The sequence below is a fragment of the Typopeltis vanoorti genome, chromosome 2 (assembly GCF_054136105.1).
Source record: "Typopeltis vanoorti isolate ZY-2024b chromosome 2, IOZ_Tvanoo_1.0, whole genome shotgun sequence".
Lineage (NCBI taxonomy): Eukaryota > Metazoa > Arthropoda > Arachnida > Uropygi > Thelyphonidae > Typopeltis > Typopeltis vanoorti.
In genome coordinates this window covers 101,120,270-101,144,148 of record NC_143550.1, presented here as the reverse complement: position 1 = coordinate 101,144,148, position 23,879 = coordinate 101,120,270, and the positions used below count along the sequence as shown (strand labels likewise).

General features: G+C 35.9%; 1 protein-coding gene across 1 annotated transcript in view; it reads left to right on the top strand.

Annotated features, from left to right (window-relative positions):
• The first annotated feature begins 2,378 nt into the window (after window positions 1-2,378).
• The window catches only part of LOC150109293 (serine/threonine-protein kinase SIK2-like), a 279,608-nt gene continuing 258,107 nt past the window's right edge, over window positions 2,379-23,879 (top strand). Inside the window, exon 1 of the mRNA XM_090407035.1 lies at window positions 2,379-2,593. Coding sequence (XP_090263161.1) covers window positions 2,462-2,593 — 132 coding nt within the window. The 5' untranslated portion in view covers window positions 2,379-2,461. The remainder of the gene's footprint in view (window positions 2,594-23,879) is intronic.

Below are 23,879 nucleotides of genomic sequence, written 5' to 3'. Positions count from 1 at the left end.
GAGCCCAAAACTGGCAACTAAAAGACTCCAAACCAGCATACACATTTTAGAAAAATAGATGGCAGACTGGAGGATCCAAGTTAACCCCCAGAAAAGCTCAGCTATATTGTTTACTAGAAAGAAAATCCATACCATGGAGGATATTTATTTATTAGGAGTAAAGATTCCATGGCAGACTGAAGTTAAATATCTTGGAGTGATTCTTGATAGTAAACTTCTATTCAGCAAACATATTAGTTACATTACCTCAAAGACATCCAAAGTCTTAGCACAGCTCTATCCTATGATCAACAAACAAAGTAAACTGGACATGCAAACAAAATTAACAATTTACAAGATGGTAATTCGACCGGTTATCACTTACGCATCCCCAGCGTGGAGCCACACCGTGAATCCAAACATTCTAAAACTTCAGAGATTACAGAATAAGTGCCTGAGAATGATTCTGGATGCCCCTTGGTTTTTAAGAAACACCCAGATCCATAGAGAAGTTAATATCCCTTATATCTCTTCCCTTCTCCTAAATCTAGCTGAGAAGTTTCTTTTCCAAGACAAGTAACCATCCAAACCCGTTAATCAAGGATTAACGAGTTTGGATGGTAAATATAATGAAGCAGAAATTTACAAATTATTATTATTATTATTTGACACCTTCAGGGAGTCCAAAGAATCGAGGGAGAGTATACCAACAGCATCGAACGTTTGGGCCCCTTCCAACTACTAACTGCGCTCAAACTTACTTAACTGAGCCATTAGTAGCAGAGGCTCTACCAATCGACCAACCTTAAGTTCAGCTGAACACAGCTAACTTCACTTGCCCTCAATGGGCGAGCATATAGCTCACAAACACTCCATTCAAAGGTCTTCCATTACAAGACAAAGGGGGGGTATGAAAAGCAATTTTGCTTCACCCATCTAGCCAGAAATGTTAATGTTAATGTGTTGAAATCCATCATTCCATAGCAGTGCTGTTATACGCGTGATAGACAAACTGACAAAGCTGCCTTAATATTAAAATTCTTAGGCATAGTTTCAAAGTGCGAAATTTTAACATTATTTTCCGAAAATGTTTTGCATTTATGCTTATTTTGAGAATAGCAACACAAACATAAGACATCACGTTTAAATACCTCTTGGTACATTTACTATCCAAACCTTTAAAGTGTTATTTATTGAAATGTGGAGGAAGGCACACTCTAAACTCCATGGAGGCACCTTATATAATAATAATAAACTTACGAAAACGAAAAGTATATAAATCTAGTATTTATGCTATCGGGAATGATCACTGTTTATTATATGTTAGTTATTATTCATTCGACCTTAATAGAAGTACTGTGTATTACTGCACCAACATTTTACATTTATACACGATTTTCATGTAATGCAGAAAATCGCAAGGTATTTATTATTCACGACTTTTCTTGAAAACCTTGAAAACCTGAATGAACTACTTACCACACATGAGCATGCCGGAAATACGCAAGTCCATTGACGTTAGTTGTCATGATGTAAGTCACGTTGCCGTTAGCAACCGCACAGGTATGTGAAAACTCTTCCCTACGACCTGCCTCGAAAGTTATCTAAATATGAAAACTTGTGAGCTTTTCATTTTGATATTATTATATTATGACTGTACTTAAAATGAATTTGGATTAATGCAGGGACGAATTCAACCGCCCTGCAGTTTTTATTTCAAATCAACAGAATAACGGTTTATTTTTAAAACAATTTTAACTCATCGTTTAAAATGACAACTTTTTGCCTATTCAGTTTATTTCCAAGTTCTATTACAAATCACTTATTTTAATGAATCGAAAACAGTGCAGTTAGAATTGTGGGAGATTTTTTTTCTTTTCTTTTTTTTTTTTCTAGGACGAAATTTTGAATATAATGCTATCCTCCACTTCGAGCTATTTTAGTGTTTAGCAGACTGTGCAATTATGACAATTAGTATATGACACACACACACACACACACACACACACACACACACACACACACACACACACACACACACACACACACACACACACACACACACACACACACACACACACACACACACACACACACAGAAGAGATGTCATATGCTAATAGTGTGTGTAAAAGTAATGCACACAACAGACGTGTTGGTAGCATTATTTATTGCCAACTAGTAAAATCTTTTCTTCCGTCCAATAAACCTTTGTCGGTAACTATGAACGACAAGAAGCCTTTGTATGTAATGGTAAAACGATAAGGTTTGACGTCATAAGTGTGCGAATAGCACAAGATCTTCTCATAAGCTGATAGTACTGACGTTACGTTGACGTCACTCCTCGGTAACCAGCGCACGCCAACATGAAATGAGGGTTGGGAACCGGAGAGTGGCAGCATGCCTCAGACTAGAGGATGCCAGCCACGCTTTAGGTGATATCATTTCAAATGAAGGATATATGTTGATAATGAATTTTATTTAATGCAATGGGAAGGAATGGCGGAAAAGCCAAAGGGGCCGATTCGAGTCGGATTTTACGATATCGAACGGACCATCGGCAAAGGAAATTTCGCCGTAGTGAAGTTGGCAAGACATAGGATAACAAAAACTGAGGTAAGCTCATATAAAGCATTAGTATTTGACTGGAATTATTATCAAAATAATAATAAATTCATACCCATTCCAAACGCAGATTCATAATCTAATAATATGGCTAGTCCATTAATTACAAAATATCTCGTTGAAAGGTCTGCCTTGTAGATATATATATATTACGGCTTGCCGACGTTTTTGACAAGTTAATAAACTGGAAATATCAGATAGTCTTAAGAGCTATCAGTAGCTCTCTATTTTTTTTAATAATTCAGAGTGCGTTTTATAATTAATATACAAATTCCAGAATAGTATTTTTTTCTTTCAGAATTGTAAACACAACAGAATCCAAACTCAAGTATGCTGATATGAAAATATATTAATACTGTTCGAATCACCAGTGTTCCGAATAAACCTTTTACAAAACACGTGCGAATGAGCTGAATCTGGATGCTTTTAGCTCATCAACCGAAGGTATAGTTAACGTTAACGAAAGGCAATCATCAAATGTAATTTTAATTTATAATTTAAGTTTTAGATAAGTGGAAGTATTTTGCTGGCATATAACCCAATTTTTTTGTGTAAATAGTACTAGAAGTTTTTCATTAAAACAAATAAACATTAATTTAAGTTTTCCCCATCTCCGTATCCTAACGTGCGCTCTTTACGCTATAAAAATTGACCTTACGAGCTGTTACGTAATTACGGCGCATGACGTCATTGTGTTATAAGACGATAAGAGAGAGAAAATGTTGGTAGTTTCTTTCATTTGTTACATTATATGTGTTAATGTACTTCAGGCAGAGAAAAAATACTACCGCTAAAGAAGACCGGGATACAATGTGTAAACTATACCAGTTTATATATACAGTAGCAGGCGCTGAGTATTTTGGTGTGCAATAAGAGAATTGACAAAATAGTTTTTCGGTTCAAAATATTTTGTAAATTTTCTGAAGTTTATTTTTTCTTTATGGTGTTTGCTTTGTTAAAACACTCTCGTCATTTATTGAGATAGTTACAATAAATAGATTAATGATAAATGCTGACTACATTAAGTTATTTATTCCGGAAAGTGGAAAAGTTTTGCTTGTATATCAGCAAAATCTTTTTAACCGATTCAAAACGTTTAATTCCAACTATTTTTGTTCATAAGTTCAAGTGCATAAAGTTAAACTTTTTTTTTTTTTTAAAAAAAAAGTTTCTTAATGAAATACTATATATATGAGACTTGAACTACGTTCAGGCACAAACTTATCTGTTTGCTTATTTGGTGAAAAGGATTTAAAACCAAGGTTATAAAATTACTTGGTATCTTTAACATATATTATACCCAAGGTAAAAAACTTGCCATATATATATATATATTCAATCACTCACGGGAAACCACACACAAGCAATAGCAAATCGATACTGACAGTGTGGATCAACAAATCCGATATTCTAATTTCAAAGAGATAGTTGTAATCGTTTTTCGTTCGTCAGCCCGAGGGTGCCTTCTGGATTTTAATCACACCAACTAGTTAACTACAGACGCGCTATTGGTTAATGAATGACGTTGGAGAAGTACACATGATCATTACCTGCCGATTTAGTAGTTTGGATTCCTGGGCCTGGAAATGGGATTTTTATTGTTAGCTGAAGCTGTAAAGATTTAATTAATAATAAACTAAGTTGCGTTGCGTTGTCGCCAGGGGCTTCAGTTTGGTAACAGTAAATATTATTTCAGATTATTAACAGTTCAGATTCTTGATTCTTGCAATATTTGTTAAAAAAAATCGAAATTTATGAAAGCAATGTATTTCATGGCACACGAGTGACTAGTTAATAATTAGAAAAGCATATACCCCCCCCCCCCCCACACACACACCCATCATCTATGGAATCCACCACTTCGTCAGAGACGGTACCAAATGTCCATTCCTGACTATATAATAACGCAGGCAAACTAGAATGATAGAATGTGTGTGAGAGAAAGAGAACTCAACGCGATCATGGGTAAGACTGCAACCTAAATGAGCAAGATAAGATAGACAAACATGTCTGTTAATAAGTCATAACGCAGTGCTGGCGTAATTAAAATCGGTGTATTTTAATATTGGACACCCCATTGTGTATGCATGTTTAACAAGGGTATAAAATCACTGAATGAAACAAAAGTAAAATAATAATAATAATAAAACGCATGAATTGCTAATAAATATAACTATTTCATCTTCGATTGACTTTAGCTTCTTTAGTTTTAATATTGAACACGCCAAAAAATGAAAACAAAAATAAGATTGTACAGAGTAAAAAAAGTAAAACCTTAAAAATAAAAACTGGAAGCTTTTAAAATTTTATTCAAGATCCAGTTTTACGATCGACAACTAGAAAAACATTCCGCCAGAGGTAGTCCTAGAGCTTTGATGTTAGAAAAAGCTGACGAAGAGTAAAAAAATCATGGTCTGAGAGATGGGTCGCAATCTAGTGAAATAGTAGAACAGTCATTATTATGTGACACCTCTAAGGACTCATCGCAACAGTACGACAGTGGTTTGCAGCATATCATGTCGGAATTTACTGGTCACGACAGTTAATGAGGTTAAGAAGGGGTCAGCATTCCTTTCGTTTGCTAAAAAAAAAGCAGCTATGAGTGCAGAAACACTCACATTAGACAATTCAGGAAGCAGTGGGAGGACTGCGTCACTGAATCCCCGAGTTAAGTTGTTTGCTGATAGCAAGCCCGGGACAATCAATGGATCCATCGTGGTGGATGGTAGTATTGCTGGTGAAAGTGCGAGAAATATTTTCTCGATATGAGGCAGTTCTATTCATTTTATTAATAAGTTATAATAATTATATATTTCTTTGTTATACCTGACATAATATCTATAGAAAGCTTAAATAGACGTCTAATGAATACTTGAAAGATATAACATCAGGTTTAGTGCTTATATATTCATGAACGATAATTGTCCATTTAGTGACGTGTTTTGTCATAATTTTTGAGGTATGTCGTTTTGTTTCAGTACAGATGAAGTGAAATATGACGTACACATTTCTTCTTTTTAATGAATTTCAAAAAAAAAAAAAAAAAGAAGAAGAAGAAAGTTAATTGTGTATAAAATGAAATAATCGTGTACGGTTGAATTGTGTACCACTATTTTTTAATTTAATTTTATGTTTTTTTTTTAAATCTTAAACTTGTTTATTATGATCTGAGACCTTCACGGAGTCGTGGACTCATCGACATATGCATCACTCAAACCAGCTTTCATACCTTCTTTTAAGCTCATTCATACTAGAGGCACTACCACAACAAGAGGCAAACTATTCCACTCACTGCTCTGTGAGTTTCGAATTTTATTTGTTTTCGCATAACTTATTGTAGAGTAAAATTATCAACTTGCTAATACTCTGTATGAAATACGAATAATAAACTACTGCTACTAATAATTCGCACTACTTAAGGTCCACGACCTGCAAAATGTTCTCGACTTTCATAACCATAATTTTAAGATAACATGGTTAGTTCTTATGCCTAAATATTTATAATTTTGTATGCCAGTGCTTTTTTTTTTCTTTTTTGCAACGATATGGCATACTAGCACCTTTATTGAAAGTGACATACGGATGAGAAATGTCTAAGGATCCAGATACATTGGAAAAAAATACGGGACACTTATGATTGAGGGTGAAAGTTTAGTACGCGCATCCATCTAACTTTCCAAGTGTGTGCGTGGTAAGGTTTACTATGCACACACTTTACTAAGTATAAGTAAACAAATAGTAAATCCAATTGTTAGGCTGCATATTTTTATTAAGCCACTTTAAGTTGCTTTAGAAAGATTCTTTTCCACTTCCCACATATCTTTCTTGGTAAAGAAATCACTGACTTTTACACTTGTACTAGCTCGAGATGCAGATTTATGTCTTTTCGTAGCAATGTGCTGGGCAATGTTGGACTTTCCGCCATGCTCGATGCTAAACAAGCCGCCACAAACGGTACACTCCACTTTATCTGTCTCGCCCAATTTAGTACGGGACGCATTAGCCCAAAACTGGACGATCCCGTATTTTACGGGACGTCTGGGATCCCTAGGAATGTCCAACCAAATGACTTCGTTGAAATTGACTGAGCTATGGAGGAATAAATACTAGAAACAAAAATTTATGGTAACTGAAAGTATAGTCAAGGTTGACAGGACTCGCATATCAAAGATAAATAAAATAAAATCCACTAATACCTTTTATTCCCCAAAGGAAGTTGCTATTTGTTTCAGCGTTTCTAACCATACTTGGTGTTTTGCAGTAGAAGATAAGTTCACGTTTTTTTATAGACGTGTCAGCTTCCAGAAATGCACTGAAGCTTTATCAAGAGACCTTCCCTGGCCGAATTTCATGCTTTCGAACACTCTCTTCTTTTCATTACTGGTTTGGTGAGCATGACTCAGTTTCTTCGAACCACGAAGGAGGAAGATGAAGAACCGTGAGGATATCGTACATGCCGGGTGTGCAAGGATTCCCTCATCACATAATGTGACAGGTGTGCGTGTCGCTGTTGCTCATATGTCATGAGAGCAATACCACGACAAGGAAGACCTGGCTATTGTGCACTTATGAACATCACTTCATTTTTGTTTCCATATGATTAAGCATTTTCTTTCTCTTAACTAGAATTGTATGATTCTATAGACTACCTTTTGGTATAGTTGCTCATTTGTTCATACAGTTTACGAGCATCTTGCAGTTACAAGTTTTTCCTAAATGTATGAACAGTGCTCATCCATTTTGCTCTGCGAGTATGTGTCGCGAAGTGACATTTAAAACTTGAAATAAGTATTCATCCATCTGATCAAGAAAGTGAATCAGTTTGCATTTTCGATTAAAAAAAAAGTTCTGGACTTCAACACTCATGTTGTAACAGGACCAGGGGCGGCTCGTACATAGGCACTGCGGAATTTCAGTACCCCCAATTTTTCTCAATATATAAATATATTTATTAATTTATTTATATTTGCTTGTAATATTTAATTTTATCATCAACAATTCTATACAATTCTCTTATTTTGTATAAAAAATAATAAAAATCCATCTTGTAGCACTTAGGAGGGCGAAGGACGTTAGCAGCACTGTATTTACCACAGTGTTATATTGCTACGCGCGCAAGCATATGCACGTCATAGTGAGATGCGAGCTATTAGTGTAATGCGGCACTGTCCGTTGCGCAGTTCCACTATTGTTTATATGCAGTTTGCTCCAGTAGTAGAGTGTTTATCGTGTTTACTCCGTCTCTTTAAATATTTGGACATTACAATTAAAGGATGTAATTGTAAATCCATTCCTTTAATTACAATTAAAGGAATGGATGTTATTTTAAAGTAATTTTGATTATACTAAACTATAATTTTTTCGATAATAAACAATATTTTTTCATGAAACAAAACAAGAAGAATATATTTTATTTTTAAGTAATTTTGAATTATTCCAAACTGTATAATTTTATTGATAATAAACAATATTTTTTTAATATTTAATTTTTTAAAAACATTTTTACGATAATTTTGATATTTTATCCAAACACGTATACACTGTACTTACAGTGTGTATGTATATTTCGATTGTAGCACTCCCCACGATTTCAAGCCACGAGCCGCCACTGAACAGGACACATGCATCATTTCCATTTGATATTCAAATTGTATTCAGGAAGACCAGAAGACTATGGAAGTGATTGCTACTTTTTTTTTTCCCCAATGTTAATCCACTGACGAAAGTGTGAAGCCTTACTAGTATCCACTCATCCACGGTGATAATTCGGAAACTTAGCTCTAGAGACTAAACATGGAACTTTTTGAAGCTTCAGGTCTCCAGTTAGCATGACAGTAGTATCATTCCAATCGACGAAATTCATCTACTACCTTTGAAGACAAAACTTAAGATATTTAACAGATGATGTCGATATTGATACCTCAGTATCGATATCGACGATGTCCTTTGGTAGAAAAGATCCAGATTACAGTTTCATCCGGGAAGCGAAGAAATTTTATGACTTCAACTGAAGATGAGTTAGCCAGTCTCATATGGAAGTTGCAAACAATAATGTTCGTAGATCCTGGCAAGAGGAGCCTCTTACCTGGACTCCTTGCTTTAGAAGGTCCTACATGTCCCAGACACGCAAAAAATCAATTTATTGAATAAGAGATAAAACATAAACATTTAAAATCAAATTGCATAAAGCAATTGATAAGAACGACATACACAACCAAGCGAATATCACTTTATCTTGGATGCAATATAGAAATGAAAACTAGAATGTCTGAATGCAGCGAATTCTTTTAGCTACTCATTCATGTGTGTCACAACGGGGATAAATTTTCTAGATTTAGTCGAAAATTTTTCGAAATTTATTATTATCACATACCTGGAGTCAAAATACTCAAAATCTCTCTCTCTCTCTCTCTCTCTCTCTCACACACACACACACACACAGCTCATCGTACCATGACTTAAATCTCTGCAACCCACCACACTTTCTTACAGTGTATTCCCAGTCACTGTAGCTCTTCACGCACGCACGCACGCACGCACGCACGCACGCACACACACACACACACACACACACACACACACACACACACACACACACACACACACACACACACACACACACACACACACACACACACACACACACACACACACACACACAAAACCCTACTGATTACCTCCCTATCTTGCTCACATTCTTTATAGAGCTTCCAGAAATGGACACTTGTTCTTATTCCTCTCCACCATTCCAAAAATCTCATCCACATTAATTCGGTAATAATCCCTTACCAATTTTTATGCCTCGATCATGTCCCCCCACCTTAATAAACTTACTCCTTATCCTCCTTAGGCACACTCTTCTTGTGCTGCTTCCAGGGATGGCCTTGTTATCCTCCATCTCTCCATCCATACGAAAAATCTCATCCGTATTAATCCAGTAAAAACCCCCTTACCAACTTATATGTCTCGATCATGTCCTCCTCCTTCCTCTTCTTATCTACTGGACTCTGCAAATTGCATTCCCTCAATCTGTCATCATAATCAGTTTTGCAGGTAGGCAGGCGCGTCTGAAACGTTTTCAACATCTCTTTATTCTTTTGAAAATCAAGTGACCAGATATGTGCGCAGTGATCCATATGCCATTTGATCAAGCCCTATACAATGGAATCAAAACAACCCTACTTTGCATCATTGCCATAATATATTGTGCTGTCCTCGCAATTTTAGTAAAATGTCCTAGAAATTTCAAGTACTACCACTACATCTACCACCACTCTTAAATTCCTGATCTCCTCCACGTCTAATATATTCCTACTTGTCTTATATCGAATTTTAAAACCTTAGCCCTTTGCTACATTAAACCAGTAACTTTATTCATTTGCCTTTTCACCCAGTATATTTAACTCCTCTTTCAATGCTGTGATATCCGTTCTACTCCTCATAGTTTTTCGCATCATTTGCAAACAACTGTATATTACTAATCAAGCACCTTCCAGTAGCATTTACGTACAAATTAAACAGCAACAGACCTTTGGAGCACACCACTAGTGAATTCCTTCGTCTATGATATCGCCCTGTAATATGGCCTTCTGGTGGTATCAAAAAGGTAACCTCCAAACCAGGTCACATCTACTTTCCAACAACATCTGTTCCAATTTAATTACCAGCTTGCATATGGCAATCTATCAAAAGGTTTGGAAATATTTAAATATGCCACCCTTGTCCAATGCATTTTTTACTTATTCCCCTTTAGAATAAGTAAATAGTTTGCTAAAACATGATATTCCTTTAGCAAACCCATGAGGTCCATCAAAGAAAATGTTGCCATTGTCAGTCCAATTCTGAATTTTGGTCCTCATTAGACTCTCTAACACTTTTGACCACAACGACAGACAAACGTATTGATTTGTAATTCGAAGTCAGTCTTGTCACTTGCCTTATGAAATATGCCATCGAGTTAATCAATTCCTCATATACCCCCGTTTCTCTTCTCGCTGCTGTAAACTTCTGTATGATACTACTACCTCCACGTGGAGGAAATACTTTTGAATTGCTCATTTATCATCTCAACTACATCCTGTTCAGTGCTTATCATTTACTATTTTTCTTTAACCGATATCATACGACCATAATCATATTTTTTTCTGGCCATGTATCGAAAAAAAATCCTAGGATTTCTTTTGGCCCTCATTAGTTAACTGCTGTCCATACTGCAATTTTTTTTTTACCCTTACCAAGAGAGTCACCTTTCTTGCGTGCTCTTTGCGTTCCTCATGCAACTGATTATTATCATTCATCTTGTGCTGCCACCATAATACTCTTTGTGAAACTACATTCTTTGCCTGTTCATTAATCTATTTCACACCTATCTTATTTGACCTGACATTGGGAATGCATTCAGCATTGCCTCTACCAAACAGCACAGACTTGCAGCTACATCATGGTATGAGGAAATGGATGGAAAGAAGATCTTGCTGTTCCTGAGCAGGTCCCAAATCAGTATTGATCTCTCTTCCATCCATTTCTCCATTCTGCTAGCCATCTCCTGAGATTATCGTAATCAATAGCTTTGTAGTTCCATATATTTTTCGGAGAAGTCGTCATATGCCTGGCCAACACTCAAGTGATTGCTTTATGGTCACTTTCATGAAATGAAAGATTTGACACCTCATTTACAATAACATCGTGTGACGAGATAATCTAATCCAAGACCATCACGACCTTATGTGCCCTCAGTTACGTACTGCCTAAGATTGTTTGTCAAAAATTCAAGAAATTAATTTTCTTTGTCTCAGATGTCTCTTTTTCCAATCTATATTACCATAATTAAAATCGCTCATAATGATCATAATTTTCTTATTAGCTAGACCAATTTGCCTATACATTTCTTTCTCACTGCCTTCCGCATTATCAGGCCTTAGCAATACCCAAGTAATATTTCATTCCGTCCACCTCCACTTCACTCTGTACTGCTTCAAAACCACCGCTACTTTTTGCTCCTTGCATGCCCACCCTGGATAGGCACAATTCTTCTACTACTATAAGCAGCATTCATTTTCTCTCTCTCTCTCTTGTTCTGTCTTAACAGAAAAACATAATTTTCCCCCATCTCTGTTCCTCCTGTCAGGATATCATCTCATCCAACTACGTCTCACTCATTCCAACAATTCTTGGGGGGATGAACTCTATCAGAGCCACAGTTTCATTCCTCTTATTTCGAATATATTTCTGGCATTCGTAAATATACATACTAGCGCATGTCTGGTTCTATAACAAGTCTCACCAGCCCATTTCTCGGGCTCCTCCATAATCCTCCAGGCCGTTCCTCTCGATCTTACACTACTCCCTAGATCTAGATCTAAACCTTGGCCTTGCATCTCTAGCCATCTCAGTCGTTTCTCTCTGTACTCTCCATACATCCACTCCTCTATCCATTATCCATAATTTCACACTATGTCTCCTTGTCCACATCGATCTCCCATTTTTTTGGGCTGTCTTTTGTTCCCTTTTTCTCTCTATTTTCTCATGCTATGCATCTTCTCCATTCACAAGTTCTCCTAGCCTAATTTCCTGCTCTTCCACATCACCTCTTGCCTCCTGTCTTCCATTTACTTAAGTCATTATTTTCTCTTGCAGTTTCTTCAACTGACACACGAATCTATTTAAATAGCCCGTCTCTCTTATGCAACTTCATCCGCCCTTGAAATTCATCCCCCACGTTCTTGAAATGAACTCCTTTCTCCTCACATAGATCTACGCTAACAAACCATTCAGTTTGATGCAAGAATTTCCGATCACGCAAGACTGATAAAAAAATAATAAATAAATAAAATAAAATAATGAAACAAATTATCACTATCTATGAGGGAGATTTCAAGATGAGAGTATTAACTTAATGGACAACAAAGTAAGAGAAGAAATCATACATTAAAAAAAAAAAAAAAAAAAATATATATATATATATATATATATATATATATATATATATATATATATATATATATATATATATATATATATATATATATATATATATATATATATATATATTTATTTATTTATATATATATATATTATTCAGTGCAACTAGATAGTACCAGGGACAAAAGCTATGTTAAACAATACATTAAGAATCCTTTATTTCATTCTACTATGTTACAACTGGCATCTATTATATGTCTTGTTAAACTACCAGAAGAACGCAACAATGAACTCGAAATTAATGAAATGGTTGGTAAAATTAAAAGTTTTACAAGACAGAATTTTGGCCGAAAATCCAGAAGCCTTCTCTGTGCTATGTATGGTGCATAGCTTGAAGTTGTTGAGGTCACAGTGCTTTCCAAACTTTTGGATGTAAAGACCCTCTTGGAAAAATTAAAATATTTCACGGCCCCCATCGAAATAAAAAATCGTATTACAGACATATATTATTATAATATTTGTTGTATTTATATTCAATACAAAACATACACAGCGAATATTGCAAAAATCAAATGCAAATATTACATTTGTAGCATCACACACACACACACACACACACACACACACACACACACACACACACACACACACACACACACACACACACATTTGACATGGCACACTTAGTCTTAAAACATTTTAAATTTGTTTTCATTATTTCACGGCTCCCCTCAACAAAACTACCGGCCCCCCGAGGGGGACGCGGCCCACAGTTTGGGAAGTACTGTTCTAGGAGACATGCCCTCAACTGTGCCAATAGCATGACATTCTTTGGAATAATTCAAATATTATGTACGATATATAATCAGACCAGATTATTATGCACTTTGCTGTAATGAGATTTTTTTTTTTTTCTGTTCTTTTGGGACGGTAAACAATACGGAATTTAGATATTTGTAAGAAATTACAAATTATTTCTTACACTAATTGTTACAAATTTCTTCAGTAACTTTTACACGTTTACCTAGTATGCAAATGAGCTTAACTATTCAATAAAATTTTCATTATTATTGTTATGATATTTGCTATATATATATTTAAATTATGGTATACATTTTACATATTTTTTATATACTTGTACACAAATTTATGTTTAATCAACTGTGCGCTATGTACGTAATTTGTTGTTCTATTTCAAAAAAACATTATCACACTATGAAGTAAAAATATCAGTAGATAATTTTTAGTTTTCTTTCATACCGTTTTAATTTTCGATTTTTCCTGCGAGCAGAGAATTGAGTACTAGCACCTATTGTTCTACAAAAAGAGCGCTGTATTGCTGGGATTTATGATAGCAGATAGCAAGTCGAAGTTCAAGGGCCATATAGCAAAGATTTCAAATACAACTCAGATGATAATTGTAATGCTGATACGAAGCTTAACATGTAAGGATAAGGAAGTGATTTTTCCTTCTTACACAAGGACTCGATACGACTTCACTTTGACTGCTGTGCATAGGTCTGATTTCCACGGTGATGGTAATATAGTGAAGTCAGAGCCAAAGGAAAATGCTAAAGATGATATTGGGACTGCGGAATGCAGATTCTGAACACCAACTGAGGCAGGATACCAGAAGATGGAATTTTCCATTTTATGGATGGCGTCCATGAAAGTTAAAAATGACCGCAGTGAATAAGGGATCGAGAGCTAAATTTTTCTCTCATTGAAAGGTACGTAATTGGAACGGATTGCCTTTGGAGATAGTGCGAATGAATGAAAAGAAAGGTGTGACAGCTGGTGTCTAGGCCTCCTCCGATTAATCCCTGACTCACTAGGTCTCTCTTACTACTACTACTATTACTACTAATAATAATATTTTCTGGACTGCCCAAGGATGGAGTATCTGGGTGAAATATATCAAATTTGATTTTACAACCACTCTTGGACAAACGATGGGAATGTCGATTAAATGCTGTTAAATAAATTAGATTTCATTTAGACAAGATACGAATCCACTAGGAGAGTTAGCGGAAACAACAGAAGATCCTCAAATAAAGAGCGAATCTTACTTGTTGGTGTGCAAAATTAAATTAATTTCGAATTTGCGCCATCCACAGTTATTTGGTTTGAAATGTTACTTGCTATTAATAATGTTTGCAAAAGCTTAAAAAATCCAAACCGATCTGAGTTTAACTATTTCACTTTTAAAATGATTCAAATTAAAAATATAAAGAAAATGTTTTTTTTTTTTCTTTTTTCAAAATCGAAAGAAACTGCACGCAGCAAAAGTGACATTTCAATAAAATATAAGGAAATTGCTGTGAGAGACGACGAAAATCACAGTATAAATGATCCCAAATATGATGGAATTTAAATATTTTGTAATATTTTCTAGGATAACGATAACTTATCATAGGCAACCCCATTACAATCATTAACATGACTGCAAAATTCATTGTTCATTTCCGAATGTCAGTATTGCTTTAAGAATTTTGTTGACAACTGCAGTTGTCATTGCCTCAGTAGAGCGAAATTTCTCCAAATTTCCTGGGAAAAAAAAAAAAAAAAAAAAAAAAATCAAGAACTACAGTGAACTCGAAAGTTATCTAATTTGGCATTCCTGTCAATAGAACAAATTATATGAAAATCTTGATTAACACAACATAATTAGTGATTTTACTAAAATGAAGACAAGAAAAATAAATTTTATGGAATGAATATATAGTAATTTATGAATTATGTATGTCTTTATCTTATTACTCATCCAAACATAGCTGACTAATGGGCAGAACAAGTAGACATGTAGTAATAATTAAATTCAGTCGTCTTTGATGTTTTCTGACTTTCACTCATGAAAAGCCACAGTTTTGCACATATTTTTATTTATTTGTTTATTTTTGTCATTATGAAGGTGGGATAAAGCAGAAGATAAGAAAGTTGGAACATTTTATTTAACAATTTGTTAGCTTCGTATAGTCCTTATAAGGACTGGCTTAAAGGGGCGAAGCAAGAATGCTTTTCATATTTCTCATTGTCTGTAGAGGACAGTGTAAGGATAAGGTGTTATTGAGCTATAAAGCCCTGATCATGGCTAGAGGGCAACAGCAATAGCCAAGCCTCAGTTAGAACTTCATTGGCAACAGCATTGCCATCCATTACCTTCCCTGGGTATCCATTTTAGTCGCCTCGTACGACATGCATGAGCTACATTGGTGCTATTCTTATCCCGGCAACCACACGGGGATTTTTTTATTATTATTTCTTTTTAGCATGGTTTTTTTTTATTTTTTTATTTGTTAGCTTGAGTTATAACTTAAATATATATATACATGGAGTATGTGGGCCTCAATTTGTACTCTGGTCCCAGGACCTGCAAATTTTAGTGGTGGCGGGCATGGTGAGGATTTTTCATCCGCAAAGCCAGCACGAGAGAACATATGCAGTTTACAGGTATAAAACAATGGCCTTGTAGCCTTAATTTTTCAAAACTAGAGTTACTTTCGGCTTTCCAAAAAAAAAAAAAGAAAAAAGAAAAAGCTAGTTTACTTTTATACAAAGCCGAAATATGTGAAATCCCATCAGCCGTGAGATCAATACCCTATGGTATTGCAGCATTATGTTCTCGTAATTGGATCCAGGTATTCTTCCTCTATGTGAGCATCTTGTCATTCAACCCAAACAGAATTTAATGACCTTTTGAGAATTCTGAATCATACATGTAAAGTCAGAACTTTCTTGAAAAGCAAAAAATTTAGGATTATTATTTTACAGCATCTCCATGGGGTCTGGAGCCTCATCGCGGGTGATGACCCAAATCAACCATCATGCATTCAGATCTTATCATACCTCTCCTCGAATCCATTCACTGTCAGGGAATTCACAATCAATTCTAGCAATCCATTCCACTCACTTACCACTCTCCTTGCAAAAAAATCTCGTCTGCACACCCCTACCAACCACTCTTACACAACTTCCACGGATGATCCCTGGTTCTCTGACTTTTTGTCATATATTGAAAAATTTCGCTTGCATCAATTTTATAAAACCCCTTTAATATCTTAAAAGTTTCTATGATGTCCCCCCCCCCTCTGCCTATCAACTAAACTTTGTAACCCACAACTTCAACCTATCCTTGTAGGGAGTATTTCACAGATCTGTCACCATCTTGACCCCCCCCCCGCAAGAAATCAAATCTGTGCACAGTAGTAAAGATATGGTCAAATCATAGCCTTATAAAAAGGGATAATAACTTCCTTAACCTTACTTGTTAGAGTTAAGGAAGTAATTCAAGTTAAGGTAGTGACCCAAGTAACTCATTGAGCTATTTATCAACTTTTGTAATATGCCCTCGGAACTTTAACCCTTTGTCCACCATTTGCCAGCAAAGGTTGGTCGATTGGTAGAGCCTCTGATACTAATGGCTCAGCAAAAAGTTAAGCAAGTTATGCTGTTGGCACGCACTCCCTTGATGAGTCTTTGGACTCCCTAGGGGGTATTACATAATAATAATAATTATCCCCAAGTCCCTAGCCTCATCAGTTTCCTGCAATCCAATACCATGAATATGATGAATCATATGCAACCTTTTCAACTGGAACCATAACCTTACATTTTGCAACATTAAATTGACCATAATTTTCCTTTGTAAACAATGTCAATTTATCTCTACAGTTTTGCATCATCAGCAATCAACTGAATGAACTCCCTTAAATCTTTCCCTATGTCATTGATATACAAATTAAAGATAGTGGTCCTAGCACCAAAACTTGAGGTACTCCATTAGTCACCATCATTCTCCTAGATTCCACTCCACTATATACTGCTCCAGAGTTTCCCAAATTATGTTCCGTGAAAAATTATCAAAATTAATATGAGCCTGGAATGGTTTTAACGCTGCGACAAGTTCAGACATGTTTCAAAACCAGGCGCTCCTCATTCTGCGTGTGAACTGTGCTATGAAGGTCAGCGTGCGCTGGCTGACAACCGCCCACGGTTGTTGACACCTCCGAGCACAAGTGAAGCACTGAAGTATCTACTCGTATTCTAGGAAACGTGCTGTCACGAGAAAGGTCGATGTGATGCGATGCAGCCCAGCATGCCGTGTGTGCTGTCACATTTATGCGATGCGGCACAGCCTGCTTCAGCGATATTGCGCACTTAGCTTTACATTGAATACGAGACCAATGATACTCGACTCTAACCAAGGTGTTCCGTTAAAATTTCAGGATTTGTGAAGTGTTCCGTCGTAGCAAAAATTTGGTAAATGCTGTATTACTCTCTGGTATCTGTCCATCAGCCACCCTACTATCCATGCTACTAGCCTCATTCCCATTTGCTCCAGTTTTTGTAATAGTTTTCCATGTGGTATTCTGTCAAATGCCTTGGCAAAGTCGAACAGTATCATGGTGTATCCAATATCTTTTTCTAGTTCTGCTGTAACTTTATTATGAAATGTGAATAAGTTACTAAGACAGAACCAACCCTTTACAAAGCTATGCTACTCACTATAGAGTATTGCATCCTTTCCTTTAGTGTTACGCGGTGATCAGCATTCATTTTACACAAATTATGGTCTCCACAACTGTGTTATAAATAATTATTTTAATTGCCCGACTTTTTGACCTTCCTATCAAGGTCATCATCTGGAGTATACACACACACACACACACACACACACACACACACACACACACACACACACATATATATATATATATATATATATATATAGATATATATATATATATATAGATATATATATATAGAGAGAGAGAGAGAGACAAGCTAAATTACATTTCACACAGTATGCCGAAGAGACAACGATTTGATCAACGGTTATTCTACTGGCCTGACTTCTAGTAAAAATAAAATAAATTTACAATAAATAAACGAAATAAAATAAAATAATTTAACTACATCAAAGCTATATGCTATTTAAGACAACATCAGAGAAACATTCTTTCATATAGATAGTTTTGTTACAATAAAACTGATGTCTTAATTTAACATGACAATTGTTATGTTAGATTTAGGATCCTGAATTACCTATGGTGCTATTTATAATTAACTTTTAGGGAGAAAAGTTAAGTGGGGAAGAAGGCACAGCCATGGGCTCGCCCTTATTCCCTCCCCCCATTGCTTACTTTTATATACAACATTTTGCGCAACATGCTTTAGATTCCTCTTCTTTAAAACCCGAAGTCTGGCCTTAGATACGTTAACGATGTTTTCACTATCTTGCCCCATGGCCGCCAGACATTAGACTCTTTCTTCAGCCACCTAAACAAACAACACAAACGCATACAATTAACAATTGAGATTCAAAAGCAGAAAACACACTTCCATTTCTAGATACACTTGTCACACGTCTTCCTTCTGGCAGTCTTTCCTTCACTTATTGGACACCGACACATACTGGTCATTATATACACATAAACTCCTACCACCACTCAACACAGAAACTAAAGGTCATTAATACACTAAAAAACAGGGCTATGAAGATTTTATCCAGTGAACAAGAACTTGAAGATGAATTAATAGTTATCAGCAATACCTTCCTAAAAAATGGTTAGAGCCAAAATACTATTCAACAAAATTCTGTACAAGACCTCACTTAAAAACAAAAATAAACTAGACTACAATAAAACTGTAACCATAACCATTCCATACATTAAAGGGGATATCAGACAAAATAAACAGAATACTGCAAAAATACAACCTTAAGCCACCTTTAAACCTCCTGCAAAATTAAAGAACTTACTCAACTTATTCAAGGATCCACTCCCTCCGCTGGCCCACCCTGGAGTATACCGTATTAATTGCACCCTGTAATTTGCTCTATATAAGGGAAACAGGACGCACAATTCCTACCAGAAAAAAGGAACATAAACGACATTAAATATAATAAATATGATCAAGCTGGTCTTTCTGATCATGCCCTGAACACTTTACATGGAATTGACAGGAAAAGCACCCTGTTGTTTACATCACACCAAAACATGGTATGAACATAAATTTAAGGAGGTCTGTGAGATTCTTATCAATCACCCTAATCTTAACAATAATGATGGTCTAAAAATCCGAAGAATATGGAAGGCACATTCTACCGACTTAACCTTTCTCCCTAAAAGATAATTATAAATAGGACCATAGGTAATCCAGGATCCTAAATCTAATATAACAATTGTCATGTTAAATTAGGACATAATTTTTACTGTAAGAAAACTATCTATATGAAATATAATAAATTTAGTTTAATCCTTAATCCAAGTGTAAGCAAACAAAGTTTGCAAAGGGATCCAGACCTAGAAATGGTGATACCAAGGCAGAAGCAATGGAGAAGTCATATTTACCTATACAAGTTGCCAAAAGGTGTACCACCTTATTATTAAATTACTCTGGATTTAGAGAAAGATGGAAGTTTTTTCCCACTTGGTTAGATTATAATAAATTTAGTTTAATCCTTTATCCAAGTGTAAGCAAACAAAGTTTGCACCTGAAGTATCTTCAGGACTGAGGCAATTCGTGGTAAAGGTGGACCCAGCTCTCATCACTACTTGTCTTAGTAACCAAAAATTAATATTGTCAATATGATATAAACGAAAATATTTATTAACTAGCTGACTCATTTTTTACCTGGGAAATTTCAGTATAACTTTTATAAAATTCGTAATTGTACACAATAAAAAATAAACTTAATTATAAGCGAGATTTTCAAATTTTATGTGTATACGTTTCCGTAGCGCAATTGGAAGAAGGTACGTTGCGCCCTTCGATTAGAAAAGGCCTAAGTTCGATTCTCATCATGACGGGAGGAATCTTTATATGGACTTTTTCAATTGAAGGTGAGTTAGCCGATCTCATACGGGGGTTGCAGGGTTTTTTCTCTCAGAAACTCGGATTTTTCATCCCGCATATAGACAAATTGGCCCTTCAGAACACGTGCAATTTACAAACCAAAAATACTAGCTGTGGCGGTAGTTGTGGGCAGTAGATGGCGTTGATGTAGGTGATTGGTAGGAGAGGTTCTGTGTAGCAGTGGAGACGGAGAAGTTGTACAGTGGGTGTCCTCCCGCGGTGAGTCTTCAGACTCCTTGGAGGTATCACGAATAATAATAATAATGCCGTTCTTTTAACTCGTTTCTCAAAAAATATTATTTAAATTTACCGGGTAGTAGATCAATAGAATAGAATTCTATTGATCATCTCCCAGTTGACCGTGTCCCCGGATTTACGTGTAAGCTAGACAAGCTACAGCTTAGAGTCTCACATTACAAGGGCCCCCCCCCCCCTCTACTTCACTATAAATAACCTGAAATTTACGGGGGAGGGGGTGGCTTCTTAAAAGTTATAACTGAGCTGCCACAGCAACTTTAAATCTGGCCTTGCGGTTCGATGACAAATTCGGTAATGCTTTTAAAAAATTTGAAATACTTTCGCGTATTAAAAGGAAAAGTTATCAAAAGTAAGGGATGGAAAAACTGAAGAAGGCCCATTCTTATTGTCCAATTATCCCACCTATAAAGGAGGACAGCTCTTTCGATGACACCTGAAATGATGCTGAAAAAAATAGCATTAATTTTTTTATAAAGAGCTGTTACTACTTTTGTTCAAGTAATCTAAAAGAGATATTGTAAAAAACACGTGAGAGGCATACAATGCAATGAGTTATAAGATGGCGAAATTCCATAGGGACATTTCTTGTTTAATATAAGGTATTTACGCATGTAGAACACCAATATGCTTGGTGATTTTTAGGTTAATCAGAAAAACCATCGATGCCAGCTTTGGCGGAATAACTGAAATATAGTACATTCACGTATACATAGGCTTCAGAATCGTATCATACAAAATGCAGTTAGTATATCAACACAATTCTTATTTCCTGAAAAACTAGAGTCTGATGGGAGAATTTTAGGCTCATAAGCCGTAAAGTAGCGCAATTGGAAGAACATAAAATATAGCACAATTGGAAGAACAGCGGAATTGCGTCCTTCGATTGGAAGAGACCTGGGTTCGATTCTCGTCGTGACGAAGGGAATCCTTATATGGGCTTTTTCAGTTGAAGGTGAGTTAGCCGATCTCATACGGTGGTAGCAGGGTTTTTTCTCCCTGAAACTCGGGTTTTTCATTCCGCGTACTGATAAATCGATCTTCTGAACACACGCTATTTACAGACAAAAATACTGTTGTTGGTGATGATGGGCAATAGATGGCGTTGATGATAGTAGTGTCGCAGTTGGAGAATTAAGTAGTAGTGGAGAGGAGATGTATTTAGCGAAGTAGTGGTATGCCCTCTCACGATGAGTCCTTGAACTCCCTGGAGGTGTCACGTAATAATAATAATAATAATAAAATCAGCTAACGCCTTTTATTCCCTTATAGAGAGTAGGCAAGGCCTTTAAACCCTATCTGGCTTTTGGAGACTGAGTGGGCAGTTCAATCTACCGGTAGCCAATCAGAGATAACTGGCCCATGTCTATCACTGATTATAGCTGCCTTCTCTTGGTACCTAACCTTAACAAGAAATGTTACTTTTGAAAATAATGTGGGTACTACGGTCGATTTTCTTGAGTTTATGGGATAAAAAACCCGAGTTTCCAGGAGGAAAAACCCGCTTGCCCGTGCCAGAGATCGACTAACAACTTAAGTCTGACTTCGAGCGACCAAGCGCAGAGGACGCAAGTGCCACTTCCACTGAGCTACACAGTCCTCTAATAATAATAATAATAATAATAATAATAATAATAATAATAATAATAATAATAATAACAACAACAACATTGGACCGCCATTATTCACTAAGCAATTAAGATGATGCCTAGGAACAGCAAGTTTGGTGTGTGACAAAAACTGGCAGAATTTTATCTCAATCGCAAAAATATCGTTTCCTGCCTTTTAATTTTTCATATTCTATTGAATTTAGCGAAATAGCAAAATAGTGCTTTCTTAGGTCCTAGAGTGGCTTACACTCTAACGAGAGTACTGCTCCTATTCGATTCAGGATGTCGAAAATAATCAAACAGTAATTATTTACTTTCAAAGTATAAAATTTTACAGTTGTTGTTCTGTGTTATATGACACATACATCTTTCAATGATCTAATACTGTTGGTTGTATTTCTGTCAGTACTGCTCTTAGACTTGCACAAGAAAAGCACCTTCCCAGGGTCTTTAGAGGACACCGCATATCACAAACATAATAAATAAAAGCATTAAAAATTAAATATTTAGAATTAGTCTTATGGATAAATAAGTATTATGGCATAGGTAATTTTTTAAAACATAGAAATAAAGTCATAGATAATTTATTAATTATGTATGTCTATTTATTACTCATCCACACATTGTCAGCCTATCAAATGAACACTCAGACATGCGCAATAATAATTGAATTCAGTCATCTTTGATATTTTGCCAACTTTCAGTCATATAAAAACCATAACTTTTGCACATGTTTCGATTTTTCCCGCTAAGATGGTAGGAGAGCATAACATATTTAACAGTTTGTTATCAGGATTTGTAACTTACAAATCCTGATAACATACCATATGTTTAAATATTTAAACATATGGTATGTGGGCCACAAATGTTATGGGAGAGTTCGGCTGGAGTTGCTCTCTAGCTAATAGCTGCTCGACCTTCATTCATTGAAACACTCGGCCAGCCGGCCTGGCTGGCCGAGTGGTTAGCGTATCCGCTCTCCAGCCAAAAGGCTGCGGATTCGAATCCCGCCGTGGGCATGGATGTTTGTGATTGTCTGTGAAAGTACTAGTCATGGTGGTCGGCGGTAGGTGGCGTTGGTGTAGATGATGACGATAGTTGCAGAAAGAGAATTGTAGATAGAGATAGGTGCCCTATCTCGATGAGTTTTTGGACTCCCTGGAGATGTTACGTAATAATAATAATAATAATAATAATAATAAAAAGACTGCGGGTTCGAATCCCGCCGTGAGCATGGATGTTTGTGATTGTCTGTGAAAATACTAGTGGTGGCGGTAGATGGCGTTGGTGTAGATGATGAATGTAGTTGATGGATTGGTGGATTATTATTACATTACACCTCCCTCGATGAATCTTTGAACTCCCAGGAGGTGTAATGTAATAATAATAATAATAATAATAATTTCCTTCTTGTTGTGCAGCATCAAGGAACTGTAGAATTTCAATGCAAAGTTAAAGTCACTGTTTGATTTATCATTGGCAACTCATCTAAGATGACATCGTAGCTGTTTTGTAGCAGGGAAAATTGGCTTAGAGATAGTGTTGGCACTAAGTTTCCAAGTATCTATGAAAATAAAATAAAATAATAATAATAAATAAATAAAAACTTTATTTTTTATACCAGTGATTTCCAA